Source organism: Oxyura jamaicensis, chromosome 26, assembly GCF_011077185.1.
Source record: "Oxyura jamaicensis isolate SHBP4307 breed ruddy duck chromosome 26, BPBGC_Ojam_1.0, whole genome shotgun sequence".
NCBI classification, from domain to species: Eukaryota; Metazoa; Chordata; class Aves; order Anseriformes; family Anatidae; genus Oxyura; species Oxyura jamaicensis.
Window position 1 is genome coordinate 5,878,365 of NC_048918.1, and position 20,346 is coordinate 5,898,710.

Below are 20,346 nucleotides of genomic sequence, written 5' to 3' on the forward strand. Positions count from 1 at the left end.
TGAACTCCCTGGCCTCTGCAGCAGTCCTGGTGTTCTGCGTTGGGAGTGTATTGGAACAGATGGGTTCTCTCAGTCACTCCACTCAGTTATAATAATCCTAATTGTATTTCGTAGTTCATTTTTCATTAGGGTCACTTTCACCTATAGGAAGTGTCTCTTAAAAAAGAAACAAGAAAAAAAAAATCCTTCTGCTTTTCCAAACGCATTAGCTTTTACTATTACTAATACCAATTTCAGCAGCACCTACAGACCACCGTGAGGTGAGACCTGTGCCAGGCCTGCTAAAACAGGCATCCCTGCTCCAAGCAGCCTTCGCCCCAGCACATGCGGTATGCCAAGGGCAAGATAAGCTTCTTTGCCACCAGCAACTGCATTGTCTCCACACCTCTTGGCAAAGTGCTTTGGGATTTGGGGAGGGGAAAATGAAATTGTTACTTGAAAGGATAAAGCATAATTCTGATGGGCATTTTGGGTTGTGTTCCTACATCAGCCAGCATCTGTCAGAGGAACGGCTTTCCCCCACTGCAGTGCTAGGTTGTGGCTGTTATTTCAGAAGGCACCAGGGCCCTTTTCTCCCTCAGCTTTCCTAATTTCCACCCCACCAGCTCTGCAGGTGCACCCAGCACCCCCCCCGTCCCACTGCCCCCAGGACACCCTCGTCCCTGGCTGCTCGCCTTCACAGGGACCCCGTCAAGGAACCAAAGGCAGATGATGGGGAAGAAGGGTGGCACACGAGAAAAGAGATCACAGTGCAGAAAATGCAAAGTACTTGAATGGCACTGGTAGTGGCCCAGCATTATGATATTAAAAACATTCAAGTGAGACTAACGCTCTCAACATACAGAGTAGTGGCTCTAAGTGAGGAAATTAGGACTATTAATCATTCCAAGGCGTTAACAATTCCAGCAGGCCAGGATGGCCCTGTTCCCAGTGGGGCTTAATAAAATACTCAGAGTTTACAATAATAAAATAATATCTCAAATGTCTATAGCACCTTGCAACCCAAAGTGCTTTGCAATTGGCTATAAATTGTCCACCCACAGCCATGGAGAGCAGAGGAAGGAAAGCACAATCTCCATGGGAAGTATGCAAAGCACTTGAGGAGGTGAAATGTTGTCAGGCTCTCCGGAATCTGCTCTTTATCAGATAGAAAGACAGGGATGTTGGATTTGATCCTATCTTGAATGTTCGTCTCCCAGCTGAGAGCTGCCTAGGGCTCTCCAGCCTCCCACCAAAACATAAATTTCATATTGACTCCTTGGGAAGGAAAAAGAACAGAAGCCAACAGAGCTTGGCTCCCAAGTCAATCTTTCAGGACTACCAGTGTGCTCACGAGAGCAGTGTGGAAATGAATCGGCTTCCTCAGGGGAAGGACTCCAGCAGTGCCTGATATCCCAGATGAGCCAGGCAGTGCATTCACCTCCCCATCAGCAGCAGTGCCCCAGGAGCAGAGGGCAGCAGCCAAGCCGCCCTGTGCCAGGCACCTCCTGGCCCCCGCCTGCAAGGGCAGAGCCTGGGCAAGGGCACGGCAGCGGGCACCCACCCGCCAGCCATCGGGAATATCAGGTTCAGAGGCATGCCTAACACGTGGCTGGGAACAATTCCTCAGCTGCCTCGCTTGCTTTTTTTGGTTGTTGTTGTTTTAAAAATGGTCTGGCAAACAGAGAGCCCTGAGTACTGCTCTGCAGCAGCACGCAGCTGCCCGTGTCCCTGTGCTTACAGCAGGGACAGGGAGGGAGCCTGCAGGAAACCACGGGGAGCAGCTTCGGTAGCAGGGGTCCTGGGTTTAAGCTGCCCCAACTGTCTTAAGCAAGCAGCGAGCACCCTATGCTTGGTGGGAGAGGCCAGGCCACGAGCGGCAGCTCCCCAGCTCAGAGGCTGTTAGATGGGATTGCGGAGCCGAGCTTGCTGCCTGCCTGGAGACCCTGCTCCCAGCTCCTCCAGGTCAGAGCAGCATCTCTCCATGATTTCAGAGCCACAGAGCTGGCTGTGTCTGTCAGGAGCAGGTTTTGTGCAGGTTTTGTCTGCCCCCATGCGCTTCTGTTCCCACCCTGCACAGCAGCTACAAGTACTTTGCAAGGTGTTTCGGGATCCTCAGGAGGAAATGTTAACCTGCCATCATTTTTCAGCCATTAACGCTCTCTGCATCAACAAGTGACAAAGCAAAAGCCTTGTGCCTCAGTTCCCTGTGCGTCAAAGCAGACAGCAGCAGCCGCTGCCCTCACTTAGGATCTCCCTGAGCTGCCCCAAGGAGTGGCAGGGATGCTCTGAGCATCCTCTTCTCCTGCATCATCAAACTTGCTCATGTGGGCATCCCTTTCCTAAGGTAAATTTAACCTGTGATTATTCTAATTCATAATTGTGCCTTTAATGGTATTGGTGCAACCCTGATTCCCCACAGTGGGAACTTCCAACATTTCAACAGTTGCTTTAATTATAAAGCAGAACACACACACACACAAAAAAAAAAAAAAAAAAAAAAAAAAAAAAAGAATTTTGAGGTTTGCCTTAGAACGGCAATTCCAAAACCTTCCCTCTTGAAACTAAGTAAAGCTCAAATAGTTTTTTGTTTGTTTGTTTGTTTGTTTTTTAATGCCATATAAAATATTAGATACAGCAGTGTCTAATATTATTTTCATTAGAAATTGAATCAGAGCACTCCTATTTCTCAACACCACCTTGACCTTACAGAGAAGTTACAAACTATGGCAAGTTCTGGGTCCTCTGAAATTTACCCATTCCCATGAAATGTTTTCTTCATTCAGAGCTTGTTTTCCAGGAGCCATTTCCCACCAGATACCTGCCTCAGGGTCCAGACAGAGGCATGACCCTGCAGGAGCCCCTCGCCCTCACTGGGAGCTCAGTGCACAGAGCAGGCTCGTGCTGTTGATGTTGCCTTGGTGGGGAGCGGTTAGGAATTAAGCAAAATTAGGAGAAATTCCTTTACCTAAAGGGTTGTGCAGCACTGGCCCAGGCTGAGGCAGAGCTTTGCTCACTCCACTGGGAGAGGTTCCCAGCTGCCTATTGCCAGGCGCCTTGGACTCCGGCGGAGCTCTCAGTCTGCGCACTGCCTGGGAGCCAGCCCTTCTCCTCAGACTTCTGGTCTTTCTCGCTAAAGAGCTCAGCAGCAGGGGGCTGGTGCCAAAAGCACAATTTATTGATCCAGAAAGAGGCTCCCAAACACCAGGAAGATGTAGTCAAAGCAAGGCATGTGGACCTCTGGTCCCGGGTACACCATGCAGTACATCCCCGGACCCTGCAGCCAGCACGCAGTGGCACGAACGCCCCCTTACCCCACAGGGAGGGGAGCAGCAGCACATAGGAGAACTCTGAGCTGCTGAGACTTTGCACCAGAGCAGCCTTAACTGAAGGCAGAGACATGACATGGACCACACAGTTCTGCGAGAGCACCCCAAGGAGCCCGCGAGCCCTTTGGGGAGCCAACACGCTGTCATGGGAAGCGCGGAAGCAGAGCGCACAATGCAAGGGCAAGCATCAGGAGGGGGTTAGCCCAAAATGCATGCTGCCAAGTAAATAGATGCGTCTGCCTCCGATTTGCATGTTTATCTTAGAAGCAATTTAGGTTTCTCCTTGTTTACAAGAGTAGAAGTCAGCAGACTCTTAGAATAAGAAAAACAACTGGGAGCCAACATGTGACAGTTGTCTCCTGTTCTTGCAAAGCACCGCAGCAGCCAGCACTTGCAGGCTATTGAGAAAGAGCTCGGCTCGCCTCAGCTGCATCGTCGGCTGCCTGCAGGCAGCAGATTTACTTGCAGAGGAGAGAAAAGATAGCGGGAAGCTGGGACCAGTTTACCTCCTCTCCACCCAGGCTCAGTTGCCTGTGGAGCACAAAGTCTGTTCCGTGCTGGTGGCGCACGGGTCGCCCCTTGCAGGAACCAACCACACACAGAGGTGCAGCAGGGTGAGCAGCAGCACGGCGCTCCCCGCACCTCTCCCTGCACCACTGGGAGCTGAGCTCCAGGAACAAAGGGGAAATGCAGCACACGGCACAGTACAAGCCCATCAGAGGGATGGGTGCCAGCCCCCAGGCCCAAGCTGAGTAAACCCCTTTGTCTGTAGCAAGGGGCTCTGCAGACACTGCAGGGCTCATTATCCCCACCTGCACATAATTAACCATTACCACCCTCTGCCCTGGCTCCTCCTTGCTGCTGGATGCCCACGGGGACATGCCCTGCCTCTCTCCATCACCTGTGCTTCTCCACAACCAGAAGCCCAGGACCTAGCAGTGCCCGAGGACGTAGCAGCACTTTGCTCTCGCAGCTGTTTCTGAAGTTTGAGGTAGTTTTTTCCGGTTCTAAAATGCAGATTCCCCAAGAGTAAAGCACTTCACATAAATTTGCCACTTCCAGCACAACTTCATTTCTAAAAAATGAAGCAGACCATTCTGATAAGGCAGCTAGGGACTTTTCAAGAACATCCTTTTTATTTCCTATTTCAGTGTTTTTGAAATGTCATAGATTTTTAGAAATAAGATCAGAAAGAAGGGATGCTTTAATCAATCCAAAACAAATGTTTGTTGTGGTTTTTTTCCCCTCCCAAAATTCTGCTTGGCAGGAAAGTTTTCAATGTTCTTTTCTTGCTCCATTTCAGAGTATTTGAACCCCACTGGAGACTTTCTCACAAAATGGAAGAGCCAGGTCTCACCACTGTAACTGTGGGCTTTCCAAGACAAAAGAGGAATTTTCTCCCCTTGTGCCATGCCACTTTCCTGTGCCACAGCCATTCTGGGAAGGGTTTCAGTACATAATTGCAGGTGAAGGCCTGCAGGTACCGCTGCAGATTATCTGCCTGTGGTGTGCAGCCACAACCAGAGCAGAACAGGTGGATGCCTGCCCCAGGAACAGCAGTGAGGTGCTTGCTGCAGGCAGGTGTCTCTGCCCTCCTTCTGCTTTCTTGCTGCCCTGTCTCTGCCCTCCTTCTGCTTTCTTGCTGATAGCATTTGCTCAGATCTGGGTATTTGGCAGGAGAATTAATAGCAAGAGAAGTAATTAGCTCAGTGTGCAAAAAGGGGAATGCCTGGAAATACCTTGTCTGGAGGGTTTCCCTGGGTCTGGGTCCCTGGGGTGGTGCTCGGCACAGCTGTGTCCCCAGGATCCCTGGAGTGGAGCAGAGCCCCATCCCCTGCCAGGCATCGGGCAGAGCCCCCTCTGACAGCGCCCTCCCCCCGGCCCCCCCGTGACAACCGATGTGGAGGGCCCCAGCGAGGAGCCTTTCACCTCCTCCAGCTTTCCCTGCATCTCTTCCCCTAGTGAGGATGAGCTGCGGCTGCTCTCACAGCCTCCTCGCAGAGCACCGCTGCCCCCACAACAGCTCCCCCACCAGCCCCCAGCCCCAGGCAGCTCCGGCAGGGACACGTGCACGTCTCCATCCCCAGCAGGGACATGTTCACATCCCTGTCCCCACCTGGGACTAAGCAGGCTGAGCTGGGCCAGGCATGGCCAAGATCCTGCAGTGCCCCCACCATCGCACAAGGACATGGCCTCCAACCCTCCTCCTCCTCCTCCTCTGCCACAGGGAGCCCCCACTGCTGGTGGGCATTGAACACTGGGGAGGACCACGAGGGACCCACCACCACTGCTGCACAAGGAGAGTCTGGTGAGCAGGGCTGCAGGAGCAACATTCGCTGGCCCTTGGCGCCATAGCTCGCAAAGCCATGGGGAGCTGGGTTTGTTATCCTCAGCTCCAGCCTGAGATGACCTTGTGCTTCTGCCAGCATTTAAACAAAGTGTTTTAAAAAAGGGAAAAGATCCCATTGCTTTCTGTGTTCACAGGGCTTTCCTGAGCTATCTGTGAGGCTGATAGAAATGATAGAACATAGCCAGAGAGAGAGAGAGAGAATGAAATATTGCCCAAGTTTATTGCTTTTTATTATTATTAAAGGGAGGGTCTTATTTCCATACTGGGGGGTTGAAACATTTGAATCCCAACCAAACCTCTTCCCTTCCAGCCAGAAGCACAGCTCCATGGTATGTGGCAAAAATCATTCTCCGGCACAAAGCAGCCTGCGGCTGGCTGGGGTAAGCAGGCGGCGGAGGCAGGGGCTGGATGGGGATGGAAAATTCCACCTCGCCTCCATTGTCCGCGCTGGCCCGAGGCAGCAGTGAGGGCTGCTGGGTGCGGAAGGAGTCAGGATCCCCCTCAGTTCCGTGGAAAGCTGCCCATTGGGCTCAGCGGGCTGCACCAGGCCGTGTTTGCACATTGTCTTTCTGTACCAAACCCCTGCCCACCTCCCTGCTGCACGGCAGGAGGCCAAGATGCAGGCAGCACGCAGGCAGGACGGGGGATGCAGCCAAGCCCTGGATGTCCATCATCAGTGGTGTCCATCATCTGCTGGTGCCATGGAACCCCATCCCCACACAGTGCTGCAGCCGGAGGGGAGGGCTTGGCTGCATCACGGAGCCGCCCCAGTGCTGGCCATGCTGGCCCCAGCTCAGCTCCAGCCTGCTGTGCTCAGCAGGGCTGGGCTGCAGCGCAGGGCTGGGATGGAGGGACGGAGGCTGGGAGAGTTCCTCCGCTGCCCCTGGGGACTCCCCTTCGCAGAACATCCCCAGACCCAGCACCTCCAGCCCCCAAGCACAAAGCACTAATGCCGGCCCTGTCTCTCCTGCAGGTACATCGGGGCGCTGGGCGCGAGGGTGATCTGTGACAACATCCCTGGGCTGGTGAACAAGCAGCGGCAGCTGTGCCAGCGGTACCCCGACATCATGCAGTCAGTCGGGGAGGGAGCCAAGGAGTGGATCCGGGAGTGCCAGCACCAATTCCGCCACCACCGCTGGAACTGCAGCACTCTGGACCGGGACCACACCGTCTTCGGCAGGGTCATGCTGCGAAGTAGGTGCTGCCCCGGCCCTCTCCCCCCCCCCAGGGACATCTGCACCATGACGGGAAATGCAGATACAGGTGGCTACGTATGCCACTTTTTTAGCAGTAACATTTTGAAAATGTCTCAAAAAAGGGCGGTGGGAAAAAAGTTCTTCATTCCTGGAGATAGTCCCGCAGGAGCCCAGCTGCAGTGCCGCACACTCCCCACTCCTGCTGCCACCAGCCTGGAGGCCTGGGGACCGTGCCTGGCCTCAGCGTGTGGCTGGGAGCACCTCTGCTCCCACTCACTGCCATGCCCGGTGGCTTGGGTTACTGCCGGAGGAGAGCTTTGCCTTTCCCTGTAAATTAATCAAGCCATAATGGGAGCAGGCCACTGCTTTTGAAATAGCTGCACCAGATGAGATGGAGCAGGGGGAGCACTGGAGGAGAAGGGGGAAGGAGGAGACACCTCCGGAGAACAGGCTCATATGTAAACAGTAATGGGATATATAAATATTTGGAGAGCAGGGTTGGCCAGGAATCAGCAGTTCACGTGGGAACTCGCTGTTCCCTTGCGTGGCAAGGGAGGCAAGGCAGAGCTCAGGCTCCAGCCACTGCTTCGGGCCTCGACCTGCAGAAGGATGGCAGCCACATAGCAGACGCCAGCACTGCAGGGAGGGCAAGGACAATGGGGTCCTTCCCGGCTCCAGGTGAGGGTAGAGATACCGACACAGTGCCCATGAAGCGCTGAAGGTGGAGCAGGGCACTCAAGGGGCACTCAAGGTACCAGCAGCCCTGCTGCAGACCCTGGGGCCACCCACCCATCCCTATCTGCAGGCCAGGACCTCGCTCGCTGAGCCAGGCTCAGCTCCCAAGTCCCCGAGGTCAAAATTCACAGCGTGGGACTCAGTCAGGGGCTGGGTCGGAGATCAGGAGGTATGCTTGCTGAAGGATACCCAAGGGCTGGGTATTGCCTGTCTGTATTTCCCATTGCAGACCACGGGGCATGTTTTGTTCTACAAAAGCAGGGCCATACCCAAGGAATGAAGTGGAAGGGCACAATGGGGGCAGGAATGGGGACAGGGGCACGTCCAGAGCAGAAATCGCCACGTGGCCCCTGCTGCTCACTGTGAGGGCTCCCGCAGCGAGCAGGAGTGCAGGGAGCGCACGTGGTGCCCCGCTGCAGCAGATGCTGCTCCCCAGGACATGACGGGCCAGGGCGCATCCAGCCATGCTGCCCCAAATCAAACACGGCTGGGAGCAGGAACAGTTTTGACGCACCAGGAGCTGCTCATCTGGAGGACATGTGAGAGGGGAGGGTGCTGGGGGCTCGCTCCCAGCTGGTGGGGGCTGGTGAGTGGGACAGACCAGGGGCAGCGTGGGCAGGGCAGGCCCGGAGCAGCCCCAGAGCACAGTTGGCAGGGGGCAGCTGCGACCACGGGGCCACTGAGCTCACCCCGCCATGCTGTGGCCTGCCTGGCCTCGGCCCCCGCGTCCCCCCATCGCTCCAGCCCCACATCCCCGCTCCAGCCCCACATCCCCTCCTGGATGCTGAGGACAAGGGATGATGAAAGCTCCTCTCTGTAGCCCCATCCTGCCAGGCCCAGAGAGAGCTCTGTTCCCTTTGAAGTTGCTTTCAAAGGCTCTCAAAATGAAGACTAACATGGTTTTGATTTGCAGCTTCTTTTACAACATTATAAAAACAGCTGCGAACTCAAAGCAGAGACACAAGCGCCAGGCAGCACTCTGGGCTGTGTGGGGAGCCCCATGGCAGCCGCCCTGTCTGCAGGGGCAGCAGCACCCATGGGAGCTGCCTGTCCCTGCATGCTCCGGCTCTGCCACCGCCCATGCTCAGCATCCTCCGGGCCGTTGGCTTCAGCACCCATGGGCCCGGCTGAGCCAGGGCCATCAGGGGCCGGGCCAGGAGCCCTGACAGCAGCCTGGTGCCAGCACCCAGGGGGAGCTGCTGCTGGGGGGAGAGGGGATGGGGTAAGGGAACGGAGTAAGGGAATGGGGTAAGGGAACAAAGCAGTGGCTCAGTAGCATGGCTCAGCCCCCCCCCAGCCACTCTGTGAGCTCAGCACAAAATTCCCCTTGGGCTGGGTGCTGGGGAAGCTGGAGCTGAGCAGTGCGGGCAGCAGGGACGGGCAGGACTCAGTTTATCTTTACCGAAGGTGCTGCCAGCTCCGTGCCCCCTTCCCCAGGGCTGCCCGTGCCCAGGACGAGCCCTTCCCTCACTGCCCATCCCCTCTCTCCACTCTGCAGGCAGCAGGGAGGCCGCCTTTGTCTATGCCATCTCCTCGGCAGGGGTGGTGTATGCCATCACGCGGGCCTGCAGCCAAGGGGACCTGAAGGCCTGCGGCTGTGACCCGCTCAAGCGGGGCCGCGCCAAGGACGAGCGCGGGGAGTTTGACTGGGGCGGCTGCAGCGACAACATCAACTACGGGATCCGCTTTGCCAAAGCCTTCGTGGATGCCAAGGAGAAGAAAGTGAAGGACGCCCGGGCGCTGATGAACCTGCACAACAACCGCTGCGGGAGGATGGTGAGTGTGGCGCTGCCAGGGACACCTCCACACCACGGGGACTGCCTGGCAGTGCCCCTGGGAGATGCTCCTTGCTCCATGGGTGGTGGGGGTGGCTGGGGAGGACAGGCTATATCGGGCAGGGCACCCACCCCCCAGCACCCCTCTGCAGTCTCTGGCTGGCATCAGTGAACCTAGGACCGCTCCTAGGCCCGCAGCACTCAGAGGCTGGGCTCACACTGCCAGCAGTCCTCCTGCATTTGCCAAGCCCGATTCCTGGAGCTGGTTGCCCCCAGGGCCCCACCAGTAGCCACAATCACAGTTTCCCAGTCTCGCTGTGGCCTGTTTGAAGGAGAGGGGCTGGGAGCAGGCTGTCCTCTGGCACTGGGGAGTCCGAAGCGGGGCAGCCCCGAGCTGAGGAGCTCTGCAGGGCTGGGGGCGATGATGCGGGATGAGTGCTGCTACTCAGGGCATCCCTCTTCTCGCAGGCTGTGAAACGCTTCCTGAAGCTGGAGTGCAAATGCCATGGAGTCAGCGGCTCCTGCACACTAAGGACTTGCTGGCTGGCTATGTCAGATTTTCGGAAAACAGGGGATTATCTAAGGAAGAAATACAACGGGGCCATCCAAGTGATAATGAACCAGGACGGCACCGGCTTCACCGTGGCCAACAAGAACTTCAGGAAGCCCACAAAGACTGACCTGGTCTATTTTGAGAACTCACCTGATTACTGCGTGATGGACAAGTCAGCAGGTAAAAAAAAAGCACCCGTGACTGCCTACAAGCAGCTCTTCCTCCCCTCCTGGCAGGCCTGCAACTCCTGAACAGTCCAACCTGGAAAGACCCCTTTGGGACATCAGCTCCCAAGCTACACCAGGGGGGCAGTAGGGGCTGGGCACCCCCAGGGCCCCGGGGGTGCTGGTGGTCACTGTGCCATGTCCCTGCAGCACACCGAGGTGTGCACATCTGCACAGAGCAGGACGGGATTTGTCCAAAATCCCCAGGCTTTACACCAACCTTGTAGGCCTCTTGTAGTTAATGTAGCACGGAGCTTTTCTTCTGCTGAGCGAAGATCCTTTAAATAAAAAGCCTGCTGGTGGGCCAGCCTGGTGCACCTCTGAGCGCAGCCTGAGGCGGGGATGAGGGGCAGGGCAGGCCGTGTCTCTGCTCAGCCCCTGCAAAGAGGATCGATGGCTGTCGGAGCCTGGAGCATGGCTGGGGCCAGGGATGCTCCCCAGTTCCCATGGCAGTCAGCACTAATGCGCTTGGTGGGGAAGGCAGGTGCTTGCTCCAGCCCTGGTAAAACAAGCAGCAGGCCCACATGGAGGAGGCATTTTGGCTTTTCCAGCCAGTCGCCTGTTCCTGGGCACAGGCTGAGCTCCGTCCTTCTCTGAGCATAGAGGACAGCATGGGGCAGAGTCGGCCCTGCCTGCTGCAGGCAGCACGGGCCAGGCCTGCGACCCACACCACAAAAGTGGAGTAAGCACACACTGTACAATCACCCCCAGACCCCTCATGTAGCACACTGTAGCATGTCTGGGTGTGCTGTACCAGAAAAAGGGAGATGTCATCTGCTGAGAAAAAAAGCCTTGCAGAGGGCTCAGCTGGTAAACATCAGCTGCGGGTGGGGGGCTGGAGGAAGCACTCAAGGGAGGAGGATGATGAAGGGCCTGACCGACTCTCGCTTCCCTTCTCCAGGCTCTCTGGGCACAGCAGGTCGTGTGTGCAACAAGATGTCCCGCGGGACGGACGGCTGCGAGGTGATGTGCTGCGGGCGGGGGTACGACACCACGCGCGTCACTCGTGTCACCAAGTGTGAGTGCAAGTTCCACTGGTGCTGCGCCGTGCGCTGCAAGGAGTGCGAGGACACTGTGGACGTGCACACATGTAAAGCACCAAAACGGGCTGAGTGGTTGGACCAGACCTGAAGAGATGACAGCAGCAGAGGAAAGAGTCAGCTGCAAAGCCCCCCCCAACCTTTCCAATTTTCTAAAACACCTGTGCCCTGTGGGCCATGGCGTTCTGGGAGCTATAGGTCGACTGCATGGCTTTTATTTAATTAATTCTGCAAAGCACTAAAGAAAGGACTACATTTCCCAGGAGGTACCGTGGACCCTTCTCATTGCTCAGCAAAACTAATCCCTTCCCTAGGAGGAGTCCGCAATCCTTGCTTCAACTGTGAAACTTCTGTAGCCTATTGTTCTCTCTGCAAAGGGACAGTGCACCTGATGGACTTGGAGAACCGATCATCAGGATGCAATGACTGAGGAATGCTGCATCTCGCCAGAGAATTTACAGTGAAGTTTCACCAGCAAAACAACACTAGTTCAGAATAATAAACTCCTGCAGAAAGCACTCTTGCGTTTCCTTTTTTTTTTTTTTTTTTTTTTTTTTGGAAGGCCAGAGGAAGGGTGTTGCAAATTCTTAAGTTCCAAGATCTCCATGTTTCCCTCGAGCAGACCTGGCATACTGACCCCAGCTGCACTACTGATGCTCGCTGAACGAGAGCAACTCCTGCACAGTCTTCTCCCATCTCCCCAGTGAGGATGATGAGCAGAGTTGTGAACTGCCAACAGAAGCCTGAATGACTGCAAGAAGACAAAGGCTATCCATAGACGTTTGCAGACAGAGGGCTAGAGAAAGCAAACAGAATCTGTGAACTTACTGGTAGGTTCAGAAGTTGATGGGTACAACAGCATCTCTCTGTAAAACTCACTTGTATGTTGTGTATACTGCTTATTATTTTAAGTCAAAATTCATTATAAACCTGTATCAGAAAATGATGTTCTTGCTTTTTGAATTTCTGCATACCCACTTGTGTGCTTCCTCCCAAGGGGGACTCAGCCTGCAGTTCTTCCTCCTGCTTGTCTGCAGCTCCTGCCACCCTAAGGCAGGGACCTCCCCACCGCAGGAATTACCCCCACAAACAATTCTCACACAGCAGAGACATGGCATCCAGCAGGCAAATCCCCCAGGGGAATCCTCACAAGTAGCAGCACGCTCCAGGACATCTTATGTCAGGGCATAACACTGGGTCAAGCAGGAGGCACAAGATTAGCTCCAAATCTTTCCCTTAAAAAAAAAAAAAAAAAAAAGAAAAAAAAAGAAAAAGAAAGAAAAACAAAAACAAAAACCCACCACCCCACCACCCAAACTCAAAAGCTATCACTTAAAATTGCAGCTGATGAGAGGAGGGGCAGGCAGCAGCAGAGCAGTAAGTGGATGCGTTACGGAGATTAACCCCTCTATCTCTAGAAATTTCCTTTTCCCCCAGCTCGGGCATGCACTGATTTCAGAGATGCCTTATTTAGTACAGAGATGCTTTAGAGTCTGATCAGAAGTTACCAATTCACACAAGCAGCCAATGTACAGGCAAGAGAGCTGAACCCATTAACTAAATTGATCCACCCCCAATTTACCTCATCCATGGCAGTTCCTGAGCATGTCCTGGAGCTTAACAAGTTTAATGTCCTATGACAAGGCTGTGCTCTGTTCTGCACAGAGCTCACCATGACAGGGCCTAGGGCTGCAGTGGCTAATTAGCCACTGGACTAATGAGTGCAGTAGCCCTAACTGCTGGGGGCACCTCCGCACTTCCCTCCCAGAGCTGAGCTGGGCAGGGCGCGCTTCCTCATGTCTGAGTCAAAATGGTTCTGTTTTCCTGCATGTTCATCATCACTGTGCTGAATGGCAATAACGCCAGTTCATGCATGTCAGGAAATACTCGAAGCATGTTTTTGTGAATGCTGTAAGCTTACAACAATGGAAAAGGACAAGTCAGCAGTGCCACTCGTCTGTAAATACTTTTAACTCGGGTCTGATTTTATGCCGCTGCTGCCTCTAGAAAGGCTGCCGCATCTCTGCCTCTGCAAGGACTGAAGGTTTTCTCCTGTCAGCAGCGAGATGTGGCTACCCAGCTCCCTGCCTGCACAACACGAATGCTGGAAGGAAGGGTCAAAGAGCAGGATGGGATTAAAGCAAAGAAGATTATTCAGTTCCTAAACCACCCACTGGCCACCGCATGACGAGCCATTTTAGGATTTTACCCAAGGGCCCTAGGAAATCCTAGTCTGAGTGGTGAGAGAAAACCACGCTGAGAACTGCTCTGATGGGAAGTGCTCAAAGCATTTAACCAGCCTGCCATGGGGCCAGGTGACAGCACCCCGCTCCCAGCTGGCCAGACCACAGAGGGTGCTTGTGCAGAAAAAGGCCCTTCAGCAGAGCCTCAGATGAGCAGAAAGGTGACCTGTAACAGAACTAGTAAAAGGTTCATGGATCTCATCTCTCCGCTGCCCGGCTGTGCTTCTTGCAGAACCAAACCAGCTCCATCTCCCTGCTGAGTCCTGCACTGACTATGCACAAGAGGGCTCGGCAGCACTCTTCTTCCTCTCGCTGCTCACGCAGACCTGCACTCAAGCTGATGTTTAGCTTTTCACCAAGATTTGTTCCGTCTCTAAGTCAGGAATGCTGGCAGGTGAGCGGGAGGAGGGCTGAGCCAGCCCAAAGGCATTTCAAGCCTGCTGCAGCAGCGCTCATGAGCGTGCAGGCAAATCTACTGGGAAGAGCTCTCTCATTTATCTTCATTACTGCTCCACCTACCATCAATTTACGACAGGCTTTAAAAAAATGCTGCCCCCTCTGCAATCAATCCAGGCCTCTCCCCCCTTGAGCTCCCAGAGCAGCACAAGCTGGGAAGGGACCCCAGTGCCCTGGGACCGGGGGTCAGCTGCTGATCAACGTTTCTTCTTCCCCAGCACTTCTGGGACTTCTCCCCCAGCAGAAACACTGCTTCTGAGCAGATCTGTAGGTCCATCTGATGAACAATACTTCTATCTCGTCTGCCTCTAACAGATTTCTTCCCTTTGCAGATATTCAGTGTTGTAAAGCAAAGGAGAAAGAGCTCTTGAGGACAGGTTGTCTTGCCTTTATTGGCCCTCCCCCTTCTTGTATCAGCACCAAGACACTAAAACTGGATGCCTTTATCATTTTAAAGAACAGCCACAGCTGAGAAGGCAACCCTCCATACCCATACCTGTTTTCACTGGCATAACTGAACTCCGGGGCCTCACTGCCTTCCCCTTTTGCTCTTCTCCCCCAACAGTAGAGCAAAAATACTTCGCAACAGGCACGAGGATTACAGAAGCACCTGGAGCAGCTGCGGGGACAGCCCAGTAGCTCGAGTCTATCAGGCAGAAGAGGCATGAGGTTCTTCTGCAGAGGGCTATGTGAGACTGTGCTCGTTTCTTGTTTATCAACAAGCGATTAGCAAAAGCACGAAAAGCACGATGCCTGAGTCAGAGCGCCGGTTATCCAGAACTAACTTCCAGTGCTTGCGCAGGAAGACAGCCCACTTGCAGGCTGAATGTAATTCAGACTGCTGGATGTCTTCTTGCATAGGAGGCCTCCCGAAACTCCCCTTCAGTGCACTCATCTTCAGAAAGCAGATGTTTTCCATCTATAAAAGTTTATGAAGGCTGCAGTCTTGTCAGGGAATACTTGGTTCCACTCACAAGCCCCTCTTAAGTAATCTAAAACGTACAGGGAACCTTTTATGGAAGATCATGTTCTAATTATCTCCCAGTTAAAAGCATGGCTGAACTCAAAAACAAGGAGCAGAAATTGCTAAATGAGCTCCTGAGCAAATTACCTTCTCTGAAGAAGCTGGACAGGACACACAGCAGGAGGAGGAGGCAGCAGACATCAAAACCACAGGGCCTACACAAACGCAGGGCATTCTCTCTAAGCCCCACGCAAGTGAGAGAGGGCCTCAGCCCAGGCACCACCACCACCATTCTTCTGGATGGGCGCACTGAAAAGATGGATTTGATTTCTGACCTACAGCAACCCAGAGTGCACATGCTGCTCAGTTACACTCCCATCCTAAAAACCCCTCGTCACAGCCGCAGACCTTTCCTGTTCACCACCACATCCACGCTTACACAAAGGCCTTTGCTGATGTACCTGTGCCCACGGCCACTTCCTCCAGTGGGAGCAAGCTGCACGGGGCTATCCGAACAGCCACACTGCCTGTAACAGGCTCACGTCTCAGGGACAGATTTATTGGGGCATTTCAACTAACATTTGCATAACCTGTCAAGATCTGTGTGGGAGCTTTCATATCCCTCATTACTGAACGAGTCATGAAGGGCTGCTCCAACTAGCAGCAGGGGATTACTGCTCTGAAACTGCAGCTGGTGAGTCACTGCAAGAGAATGCAATAGTCACATACTGTCACACATCTATAACTGATGATAGCCTGCAGCCAGATTAGAAAAGAAATCAAGAGGTTCTTAAGAGAAGAATCTGAGCTGATGGGGCTACAGTGTGATTGCACAATTCAATGCATCCAGAGTAAAAGGAAAATGTCATTGACCAGACATAACCAAAGCAAGAAGATCCCCAACAGAGAACTGTATTCATCTTCACGGAAGCACCCTTACTGATGCAATAATGTGGGTGTGTTGCTGAGCATTCCCCAAAGATCAGACTCACCTAAGAGCCTACCAAAAAGTAAGACACAATCGAAGCAGGAAAGAGGAAAATTCCAAGCACATGAGCAGCATCCCTGCTCCCTGTCTTCTTCCTACAGCACTAAGGGCTGTGGCGTGCAGAGCATGCCTCGCTTCTGAGGCTCTAGAAAGGGAAAACGGAGCCAGGAGGCAAGAGGCAGAGTTTGAATGTGAAGTTGCCTTTCCTCTCTACCACCTTTATTAAAATTGGGTGGCATTCAGACCACAGAAGACTGAATGCAGAAGCCCACTGCTATTGCTACTGTCAATGTAACCTGATGTTTGGGGGACGTTTTCCCACCATACACAGACCGGAACAGTGGGCACAACACCGATGCAGCCATGCAGCCTTTAACTGCAGAAGAAAGAAACAAGGAGCCTGCTTGTTCTTCAGCAAAACATGGGAACGCAGGTACTGCTCTGAGGCTGGCAGAATATCAATCCCATCTGCTCTCGCTGCCCTTGCTACCAACACCATCCTCTGCTAAGAACACAGCACCAGCACACATCTGCTCTCTACCTCCACAGCTGGTCCTGTTCTGAAGCCTCAGTGCAGCTTCATGTGGCTCCCAACCACACACCCCATATATTAGTAGTCTGGGAGGTGCATCTCCCCTCAGCCTGTCATCTCTGGGCAGGGGGGAAGGGCAACGTTAATTTATGTCTGTAAGACCCCCACATGTACGTCTCCTTTTCTCTCCAGAGCTCGCTCTCATATTTAGCCTCTCCAGCCTGCTGGCACAGGAGGCTGCTGATGCAGTTCGTAGAGGTGCTTCGCTCACCCCCCTCCCCCTGGAATCTTCCTCTCACTTGTGGTCCTTGGGATTCACCCAACGTTTTTCAGAAAAAAAGAGGACCTCAAGACAAGTATGCATTTAATAAGCAGTGAGACAAATAAGCTCCAGTTATCCCAGCAGAATTACAACACCAGAGAACAATTTTCTGCATTCCTCTGAAGGCCTGAAGGAACCCAATTGCCTGCTCTCAGCCTAAATAGGTACCAGACACCAAGTGCTCCATAAGCAAACAGAGCCCTCAAAGTGCAAAAATGAAATAAGTAAAAAGCTTCACATTACATATAAACCAGCCGTTTGCACCTTGTTATTAATGGTCTTGACTATGACCTTTAAACCCTGCCTTGCTCAGAGTCATGGATCTACAAACCTTGGCACCCTCACAACAATTCCAGGACAAGGAGGCAGGAACTAAACAGGCCTGGCCGATGCTGGAGGAGATGTGGCAAGGAAAAGCAGAGAACGGGAAGCCTGGGCCAAGGAATCACTCCAACACAGCAGCCAGGGCTAAGAGGTGACCCCCTCCAGCACACATTTGTCAAACAACTTTGGTGACTGCGGTTTAGGACACGATGGGAAGTCCTGTTGCCACAAGCATGCCCGCACACAAGCCAGCAGTGCATGTGTCTCTCCCTGGTTTCGGGAACAAAGGACTCACACCAGAGTATACAAGTGTAAGAGAGCTCATTACCTAGAGGATGATTCTGGGGTGGTTTATTAGCACAACAAACCAGAGCTGCCTCAGGCTGACTCCATCAACCAGATGTTTTTATTAGCTTAACCTGCCTCACCACTGCTTTAAGAGTTTGATTATGTTAATATTATAAACCAGTGGAAAGTTTTACCCCTTGAAAGCTGTTCAGCACAAAGTCACCACCTCTGGAGGAGACGACCCTGCAATGCATGTGTCTGAAAAGAGTGCTCTGGAGGTACCGTCACATGCTTGGCTTGCTCTCACATCCTTCCCAGGCAACTGGTACTGGCCACTGCAGATCCTTGGTAGGACCCACCATACCTGTTATGGATTGGATTGGAGCACTCCTCCTTGTACAACGGGGCAGAGTTACAGAGCTTATTAATTCCGCAGATGAAGTATACTTATAGGAATAAGATGGACATTTGTCAGGCTTAAAGGATTAGCATATCTAAATTACATCAAATATCAAATAGTATTTGGGTATTGAAGTTCCAAAGACTTCATCTGAAGTAAGCCAATATAACAAAGTTCTGCTTCAATAAGAAAACAAATCATGTTTGTGTGATCTCTCTAGATGCATATGCAATAAAGGCCCTGTCCACAAACATATTTAGATACTTCTCATTAAAATCAGTGGTAAAACTGGGCAAATTCACATGAGAATTTAGTTGCCTAACTGCTTCAATAGCTTTACTACCTACAATACCATTTCCCTTTCCTTCCTTCCTGTCCTCTTTGGAGATTACTTACAGAGAAGAGGTTAGCAGGAAGAAATGCCACATTCCTCTACCTCGACATTCTGACCAAAAATTACTCTGCTGTGAGATGCTTTAAGACACTTTGAGCAACAACAACAACAACAAAAAAAAAACATGCAAATTCAAATCCTGCCAGCATGAACCAGAGACCAAAATTATGCTGCTTCACTGGCTACTCCAAATGAAAATTGGAGAAGTCTACTACATTACGTACAACCTATAAAAAAGGTTTTTGGCATCCCAGTGTCTATAAGGTTATGATAGCACATATCAATGTTTATCTGTCCTGAGCCATAACTGTCTTGTTACTTATATATATATATATATATAAAAGTGACCTAACTGCACGTGGATCGATAGGGTATTACTATGGTATGCATCAGGTGGTAAGTCCCTGCTCCTAAGTCACTACGGAATGTTGCTATAAAGCGTGAAAAGTCCTGCTAGGAAATCGTACAGAGAGCTCCTCCTTCCTCAAGAATTACTGGCACTTCTAGAAAGACAGGAAGATTTTCATTACATAGACTGTTGCCAGCTAAACTTTCAGCCTAAGCCCATCCCCTTTCTGTTACTGTTATGTCAGGGGAGGACAGTGAAAGAAAGCAGCTCTTGGGATGATACATGGGAGGCACTGCTTCATTTATAACCCCACACAAATGCTGGAAAATGTTCAACTTTAAAAAGCATTAGGTTGGTTACCTTATGGGCCCCTGTGGACCAAGAAGTGAAATTGCATGAACACAACATATCTATCAATCACCGCAATGATTCCACAGTGAGAATCAACCCCAATGGCTTACACTCAACTGGAAAGAGAGTTGAGAAAATCACCGACCAGTAGTTAGGCAACTCAAAAACATCTTGGTAGCACCTTTCCGTAGGGCTCCTCTCTTGACTCCTCAATGAATTCAAGTGTTTAGCTTGGATTAAAGCCCAGTCAATACAAATATACAGTGGAGAATTACAATGGCATTTCTACCTAAACATGTGCGCATCCTCTCAGCCACGCTTGCAAACAGGAGACACATAGGTGACCGTCCATTTTATAGTCCTTTGTTTATAAGGTAAAGAATTTGAAAAACTCAGTCTTCTTCATTAAGGTAGATTATAGGTCAATTCAAACTGTCTAGGATAATACACATCGCATATTGTCATTTTATATTCTGCCAAAAGCTGGAATGACAACTCTACTACTTGCACGTGCCAGCCAGACCTTTGGCAGGGAGCTTTGCAGAACAGAGAGGACTAGAAGCTGCAACTGTGCTGAAAGAAGACTTTTAGAGAATCAGAATTAAGGAATACTTTATTTGTACTAATTAAAATATCCCCTCTTTCATATGAGTCCTGCTTATGTTAAAGAATTAAATAACTTCAGGATGAAAAAAAAAAAAAAACAAAAACATCTTTGCTGATTGATTTAGGTACCACTTCAGAAAATGGTGTAGGCTACAGCAAGCTTCTTCCATTCAGGATTTAAAAACTAGTATAATTTATGACACCTTTCAAAGAAGCCATCGAGGTCACAGCTTACATCAATCTTTCACAAAGATCAGTCTAGATTAAGCATGTAAAATCTCCCTATTTATTATGGATAACTGTATGCGTATATCTGTGAAATGTATGACGACGGGCAACTTGACGTGCTCAGAGTTAGCATTTATCCACAAGCCCGTGCTATTTTTGCCATTTCCACATTTTAAGACACCTTGACTATAGCATGAGTCTGCTTCCTCAATACTGAGCAGCAGACCTGAATGTTAAGGAGTTGACATTTTCTCTAATGGGGGAAGAGTGGAAATGGAGGTCACACTAATTACCTCAAAGCACTTGGCTGCCACAGCTATCTTTTCACCTTTGCAGTAAACAGACCCTTGTGGCTGGTCCGTATGTGAAGTAATTCCTTTGAAGAGTGCTCCACACCTCAGTTCTCTTCAAGACTTGATATCAACAATGATAGCACTTTTTCTTTGGACTAACACTTGAAAGTTCAGGTCTCCGAAGGAGACTCCTGTGCAGATACCACAATCACTTTTCGCAGTTTCAGAAATCATCCTGCTTTTCAAGGCAAAGGGATTTGAAAGACAGAAGATGTACAATTAAATCTAAAGAAATAACAATATGAAATAGAGGAGCTTATACCACAATTTCCTCGTGTAATGCAAGTTTACAGGATACAGAAGATACAAATCTTTGTACACTATAATCTATATTAAATCAGAAGCTTATGAATTCAACGAAACTCAA

At 51.5% G+C, this 20,346-nt stretch overlaps 1 protein-coding gene across 1 annotated transcript in view; it reads left to right on the top strand.

The window, feature by feature from the left end:
* Positions 1-12,439, top strand: part of WNT2B (Wnt family member 2B) — a 17,755-nt gene extending 5,316 nt beyond the window's left edge. The window contains exons 2-5 of the mRNA XM_035347334.1: positions 6,632-6,852; positions 9,088-9,365; positions 9,833-10,097; positions 11,043-12,439. Of these exons, the coding sequence (XP_035203225.1) occupies positions 6,632-6,852; positions 9,088-9,365; positions 9,833-10,097; positions 11,043-11,272 (994 nt within the window). The 3' untranslated portion in view covers positions 11,273-12,439. The remainder of the gene's footprint in view (positions 1-6,631; positions 6,853-9,087; positions 9,366-9,832; positions 10,098-11,042) is intronic.
* Positions 12,440-20,346: the final 7,907 nt, after the last annotated feature.